Here is a 7,737-nt window from a genome sequence, read left to right on the forward strand (position 1 = left end):
GATAAGTAGTAGGGGTGAATTTGGAGATATTTTGAAATGGAAATTGTGTTTCGTCAAAGATGACATGACGGGATAGAATGATTTTCTTAGAGTGTATGTCATAGCATTTGTAACCTCGATGATTTTGGGGATAGCCTAAAAAGACGCAAGGTGTAGAACGTGGTTGTAGTTTATTTATGGTATGTAAAGGTAGTAAAGGAAAGCATAAGCAACCAAAGGTTTTTAAGTGCGAATAAGATGGGGTTCGGGAGTAGAGAATTTGTGTTAGGGATTTATATTGTAAAAGATTACTAGGTAGTATATTAATAAGATATGTAGCCGTTTGTAATGCGTGGTGCCAAAAGGAGGGTGGCACGAAAGAATGTGAGAGAATGGTTCGAATGATGTTATTGATGGCACGTATTTTTTGTTCGGATTTACCATTTTGTGATGAAGTGTAAGGACAAGAAAAGCGAAATGTCATTCCGTTTTGGTTGCAATATTGGTGAAATAATTTGTTATTGTATTCGGTTCCGTTATCGTATTGAAATGTCTTGATTTGTTTACCGAATTGCGTTTTAATATAATTGGTGAAGTTAAGAAATACGGAAAACGTGTCGGACTTATTTGCTAGAGGAAAAGTCCATAGAAAGTTTGAATAATTATCTAGAAATAGTATATAGTAGCGATGACCTGACGTGCTTAAGACGGGTGAGGTCCATATATCGCTATGAATGATATCAAAGGGAGATAAAGTAGATGAACAAGAACTAATAAATGGCATTTTTATTTGCTTTCCTAAAACACAAGATTGACAAACAGAATTTAAAGAGTTCTTATTACAATCAATAAGAGTTTTATTCCTAAGAGAATTTAAAATATTTGTGGCCGGATGTCCAAGACGAGAATGCCACAAGTCTTGAGAGACGGCCACAAAACTACTAGGTGATGTAATTCTTTGCAACATAGATGAAAAGATGGGGTATAAATCGCCATTGCTGTTACATCGGAGGAGTGTTGTGCCCTTGGAAAACTCCTTCACAGAAAAACCAAAAGGATCAAATGAGATAGAGACATTATTATCAACGGTAAGACGACGAACAGATAAAAGATTTTTTATTAGTTTAGGAGGATGCAAAATATTTTGCAAGTGTAGTGGGCGGTGTGGGTTGAATAATTTGGAATGTCCGATCCCATGTATTAGTATCCCATGGCCATTACCAACAATTACTTGTTTAGAGTTATTTAATGGAAAATAAGACGAGAGTATACCTGAATTTGCTGCCATGTGCGATGTAGCCCCTGAATCCATATACCAAGTTTAATCAGGTGGCGTGTGAGACATAGTGTGCAAAGCATTATTTAGCTCAGTTGGACAGAATGAGCTAGTTTCAACATTATGTGCTTGGGCAGGTCTGGGCCCTAGGAGTCCAGCTTGGTTAGTATTGGGCCTAACCCAATTAGTTGTTGGAAATGGACACGGAGGGATCTGTTGAGTCCAAGGGTTTTGTTGATAACCCCAGTTATTGTACGGTAGTTGCCGTTGTAACCAAGTAAGTAACGACGATTGAGAGAAAGCACCGGATTGATAGGAATTACTTCGACCGCAGCCTCGATTACCACTGTTACGCCCCCGATTATAATTACCCATATTATTACCACGACCTCGTTGATTATTGTATCTTGATTGAGATTGCTCAATTTCAGGTTTTGAGTTGATGGTGGTTACAAGAGCGGTGTCGTTGCCGATGGTGTTGATAGCTTGTTTTTGCTTGCGTATTTCTTCTAAAATAAGCTTGGAACGTGACTCATAAAAGGATGGCAATTTATCTAATTGAGTAAAATACGTGCCGACGGTGTCGAAGTTATCATTCAATCAGGCTATGAGTTGAAGAACCATTCGCTCATTGGATACCTTATCCCCAACATTCATCAATTGGTCAGCAAGAGACTTGAGTTGTTGACAATAAGCTGAAACATTGGCGAAATCATCAAGCTTAATTGTTGAAAATTGCCTGTGAAGGTATAAGGCTCATGAATTCTTGTTGTCTTGAAAAACGGATTGTAATCGAGACCAAGCAGCAGCCGCAGTGGTTTCGTCTTGTTCCATGACGGTATTGAGAAGTTCAGTGGAAAGAGTGCCATAAATCCATTGTAATACAATAGCATCCAATCGAAGCCACTGTGGATCTTGATTGGGATTGGTGGTGTTGGTGGTGTCCGAAGAAGAAGAATCATCGATGGGAGGGATGATATGATCAAGGACACCATAAGTTGTGCAGTGAAGTTTAAACAGACGAGACCAAGAATTGTAAAGGCTGTTATTGAGTTCCAAAGTTATAGGGATGAGATTTTTAATGTTTGAGATTGTTAAGGCAGGATGAAAGGGTTGCTTGTCTGCCATTGTAAGTTGAAAAAGAGGAAGAATTCTGCAGAAATTGGTGTGTGAATTGGAGAGGAGAAAGGCCTGATACCATGAAAATAAATGAATTGCTTGCTTCCATTCAGTACTGGAGAACCAATATATATACACGTACATGACTTGAATGTAACTAACAAACTATCGGCTAATAAGGGATAAGATCCCATACTAAAATTCCTCAACAACCTATGACTATTGACTATTCTGTTTTACAGACTATAACATAGTAAATTAAAATATGGTACATTCGTTACATGTAGATATCTGATGTCAAAGCTAAGGGGTATAAAATACTATTAAATTTTAGCAGGAAATACTATTAAATACGATACAATTTTACACAAGATATTTATTTATTTATAGAATGGATATACTTAAACCTTGCTACAACACTTATAGGCAGTGTACCTAATCGTACAGTAGTGTAGTTTTTAGTAAGTCCGGTTCGTTCCACAGGGAATCTTTTTAAACAAAGCTTAACGCTATATTAGTTTACTTTTATAAAAATACAAATATATATATATATAAGTAATATTATTATTATAAAGGGGGGTTTTTACCGTTTAATGACCGGTTTGTCGATTTTAAAACTTTAGTCGCAGTTAAAACCAAATGTAAAATATTAAAAATAAATACAAGACTTAAATTAAAGCATAAAATAAATAACGATAATGAAATTGCGAATAATAAAAGTGCGATGAAATAAACTTGCGATAATTAAAAAGTACGATAATTGAAAGTGCAATTAAATACAATAACAATAAAAATGCGATAATTAGAAGTGCAATTAAATATAAAATAAAGGAAATTAAATATGAAATAAAAGAATTATGCTTATTTAAACTTCCGTAATCATGATGTTTGACGTGTTGATTTTAGTTTTATGCCCATGGGTTAATTGTCCTTTGTCCTGGATTATTTAATATGTCCATACAGATTTGTCCATAATAGTCCATCAGTCATAAATATAAAGAGCGAAAGCCTTCGTCAAATTATTCTTATTCCCGAAGTCAAATATTCCAACTAATTGGGGATTCGAATTGTAACAAGGTTTTAATACTTTGTTTAATGAATACACCAGGTTATCGACTGCGTGTAAACCAAGGTTTTACTACTTTGTTAACAATTACACCAATTACCCTTGAATGTAATTCACCCCTGTTTCAACAAGTCTATTAACTATTAATCCAGTTCCGTGTCCGGTAAAATGAATAATTATTGGTATTTATAGATATCCCGCCCACCGTACCCAGTCAAGCGTATGTGGTTATATATAAATACGTCGAATTATAAGTTTGTATATTAAATTAACAAGGTATTGTTTAGTTAATATAAAACCCATTAATAGCCCATAGTCTAATTTCCACAAGTGTCGTTCTTTTATCCAAACCCCAATTATGGTACAAAGCCCAATTACCCAATTTTAGTAATTAGCCCAACATCATGATTACTTCGGATTAAATAAGCATAATAATAACTTAGCTACGAGACATTAATATAAAAAGGTTAAACATAACTTACAATGATTAAAAATAGCGTAGCGTTACACGGACAGAATTTCGACTTACACCCTTACAACATTCGCTAACATACCCTTATTATTAGAATTAAAATTAAAATTAAAATTAAAATTAAAATATAAATATAAATATTTACGTAGTATTATGAGAGAAGAAGAAAAAGATGATGAAAAATGCTCAGAATTCGGTTGGCTTTATAGGGAGTTTCAGAACTTGGGGCTCCGCGACTCGCGGCCAATTTTGCCTTCAAACTCCGCGAGTCGCGGAGATTGAAATTACAGCTCAGTCCCTTTTGGAGTCTTTCTTGCCGACGGTTTTATTTATAAATATAATATATATATAATTAATATAATTAATTATATATTATATTATATTTATATACATAGTTAACTTGTAATTTTTAGTCCGTTGCGTCGAGCGTTGAGAGTTGACTCATGTCCCGGTTCCGGATTTTCGAACGTCCTTACGTACAATTTAATATCTTGTACTTTGCGTTTTGAATCTTGTACTCTTGTAATTTCGAGACGTTTCTTATCAATAATTGGAACCTCTTTGATTTGTCTTTTGTACTTTTGAGCTTTTTGGTCGTTTGCGTCTTCAATTCGTCGAATCTGTCTTTTGTCTTCACCTTTTATTATTTAAACGAATATCACTTTTAAATAGAACAATTGCAACTAAAAGCTTGTCTTTCTTGAGGAATAATGCTATGAAATATATGTTCGTTTTTAGCATTATCAAATATTCCCACACTTGAGCGTTGCTTGTCCTCAAGCAATATCGTCTTGAAATACTAGAATCACTTCTTTATTCTTCACACTTTGTACATCAGTGATTTCTATACGGCGGTATAAACAATGGTAGTAACGATATGGTTTACAGTCCCACATGACTATAAAATTTAGATCCATTAAGGAAATTGGATCTTTATGAAAACATTTGATCTTTTGAAAATTAAATCTAGTTTTTACCCTAGATAAGTTTTCCGGAATAACCCTTCACCGGTGTTTGCAAAATATTTTTGTGGGTTTGGTGGGTTTCAGATTTGAAAATTTTAGCTCAAAACTTATGGTTTTGTGTCACCCACTTGCTAACCTTGTATTTGGAAAGTAACACGTCCAGTTTACTTGTCCCGTATATTACCTTTCGGTAAACTACCGTCCGGTTGTAAAGGAAAGCGTTGAACAAGCAACTGTTAAGGCAATGTCCCCTGACATGCTTTTAATTATGGTCTATAACGTGTCGGACGCAATTACTATCCTTGGTAAGAGCAATAGTAAAGCTCACCTTTATAATTTTTTGGTCTGGCACAAGGTTCTGTCTTTGACCATGCTATGCAACCACCGTTCTTACGGTTGACACCCGATTTAGTTCAGGTGACCTAATGAATTCCAGGTGAATTCCTAGGATTTTACGTTCAATGGTAATGAACGTATTGAAAATAGGGTTTTCAGAAAACAAATCAGTTTGTAATTTTGATCAAAATATTTTCTCGTTCAAGCTCGAGTTTAGATATCATTGAATTCCATGAGTTTGAATTCTCAATCTTTTAGGTCAATCTCTAGGATTGAGTAATATCAGGCTTAAAAGCTGATTTTTAATCTTTAAGGAGATTATCCTTTCTGGGGATCTGATTCATTAGTCTTATCCAGCTAATTTGCATGGTGCCCCCCATTGTACGAGATAAATCCTTCTCATGGTTAGGATAAATCTGACCACTTGGCGACCCTGTTTAATGCTGAGGTCCGTGGATTTCCTGCTGATTTTAGTGATGACTTTTCTAGATTTTTCGTCAACCTACAGCTGGTCTGGACGACAACTTCATGACCTAAATCAAGAAGCGCGTTTCTTTTTCGGAAGACTTTACTTCCTTTTAATGATGGAATTGATTCATCGTGTAGATCCATCTTTTCTTTTCTTTCATCGGGTAAAACAGTTTAGTTTAGTCCAAAGCAAAAGTATTTTCAGTTATTTGTTACAGATATATGTGACATATGTTTAAGATAACTTGGTAAATTTTCCCACACTTGGCTTATATTTTCCTTTTTATCGTCCTCTATTCCATTTTAAATGAATTTTAACATTTTGGTTTGTTTCTCAATTTATGTCCTTTCCGAGGTTACAATAATTTCGGTGTTAAAACCTAGTTTTATCATTCATAAATATGTATAAACATGATTTTGAGTTCATTTAATTGAAAATTTTGAAAAATTTTACTAGAATTGGGTAGTCAGTATATAAGACTAGGGCTGTTCTTTATTATCAGAGAGCACTAGATTCTAATACAACTACTGCTTTACTAGTATTTCTAATGGTAACCAAGTGTATAAAGTAAAAATTTTAAAAATCCGAAAGAATTTAACCCCTTCCCACACTTAAGATCTTGCAATGCCCTCATTTGCAAGAAATCAGTAACAAATTAAATTATTGAGGGTGATTTGTGTGAAAATGATTAATTTTTACCAAAGTTTCCAAACATATTGGCGTTTGTTTGCTGAATGATAAATGGTGCACATCTTTTGTTCATTCCGTCTTGTTGTTATTTCACATATATTTTGCATCTTGTCGTCAAAATTAGTTGCTTTTGCTGAACTTAATGCCAGTCTTTGAAAATGCGTTGTTTTACCCTGTTGTGTACATAAGATAAACTGCAAACATATATACATATTTTTGAAGTTTGGTATATTACCCCACATTCAAAAATTATTAAAATCTAAGAATAAAAGTTAGAAAATTATCAAAACTATTACAATATTAACATAAATATTAAATGTATCAACATTAAAAATTACAAAGTAAATAAAAACTAAGTAGACTAGGGATGATACTGATACCAATAGGGGTTCCAAGCATAACCATAGGTGCTATAGAATGCTTCGGCAGGGTTATACGTAGGATACGGTGGTTGCATCTCTATAGACCAAGGAGGGAATATGGGTTTTGGTGTAGGAATATGGTTTCTACCTATATGTTGGCAATGAGCTATGATTTGGTTCTGATGAACTTGCCAATCTTCAAATGCTCTCTGTCTAGCATTTTCGTACTCCTGTGAAGCTATAAACCTTTGCATTTCTTGCATCTCATTTCCCCCTCCTACATTACCTTGCTGTTGGTTTCTCTCAACCTGTGGATGTCTACCATGGTATTGTACTGCGGCGTTATTTCGCCTCTTCAAAACTTTCGCACCATGGTATACATTTAAACCTATAGTATCGCGGGGTTCTGGTTCTTCTACTAATAATCCCCCCCGACTTATATCCACACCGAGATATTCACCAATCAAAGTAATAAAAATACCACCTCCTATTATGCTATGTGGTCTCATCCCCCTAATCATAGCTGATAAATAATAACCCACACAATATGGTATACTTACAGCACTTTGTGGGTCTCGAATACACATATGGTAAAACAAATCCTGTTCATTTACCTTTTCCTTGTTCTTACCTCTTTGTGTAATCGAATTAGCTAAAAACCTATGAATCACTCTTAATTCTGCTCTATCTATATCCAAATAAGAGTAATTTCCCCCTTTGAAACGGTGATGGCTTGTCATTTGACTCCACACACCGTGTGTATCAAAATTTTCATCTATCTTTCTACCATTTAGTATCAATCCTCTACAATCGGCAGATGCTAACTCCTCAGGCGTATATATACGTAAAGCCTGAGCCATGTCTAGTAAAGACATGTGTCGCATCGAACCTCCTAACAAAAATCTAATAAAAGATCGATCGGTTAAACTAGCTACCCGATCATTTAATTCTATACTACATAACAATTCTTCACACCATACTTTATATACAGGTCTACGCATTG

The 7,737-nt window shown here is 34.7% G+C and overlaps 1 protein-coding gene across 1 annotated transcript; it reads right to left on the reverse strand.

Annotated features, from left to right (window-relative positions):
* Positions 1-1,300: 1,300 nt before the first annotated feature.
* On the reverse strand, positions 1,301-2,383 carry LOC139842774 (uncharacterized). Its single transcript, XM_071832881.1, has 3 exons — positions 2,055-2,383; positions 1,895-1,994; positions 1,301-1,774 (listed from the first exon to the last, which is right to left on the reverse strand). Exons 1-3 carry the CDS (start codon positions 2,381-2,383, stop codon positions 1,301-1,303), a joined length of 903 nt encoding a protein of 300 aa, XP_071688982.1.
* Between the last annotated feature and the right edge of the window lie 5,354 nt (positions 2,384-7,737).

This window comes from Rutidosis leptorrhynchoides, chromosome 4, assembly GCF_046630445.1.
Source record: "Rutidosis leptorrhynchoides isolate AG116_Rl617_1_P2 chromosome 4, CSIRO_AGI_Rlap_v1, whole genome shotgun sequence".
NCBI classification, from domain to species: Eukaryota; Viridiplantae; Streptophyta; class Magnoliopsida; order Asterales; family Asteraceae; genus Rutidosis; species Rutidosis leptorrhynchoides.

Bases quoted from the DNA above. Each gene is read 5' to 3' on its own strand.
- LOC139842774 (XM_071832881.1), bottom strand. From the start codon at position 2,383: ATGGCAGACAAGCAACCCTTTCATCCTGCCTTAACAATCTCAAACATT. The intron at 1,995-2,054 runs GTCTCGATTACA...ATACCTTCACAG, and splicing joins ACCACTGCGGCTGCTGCTTG to GCAATTTTCAACAATTAAGC. The intron at 1,775-1,894 runs GTATCCAATGAG...TCACGTTCCAAG, and splicing joins TGATGAATGTTGGGGATAAG to CTTATTTTAGAAGAAATACG.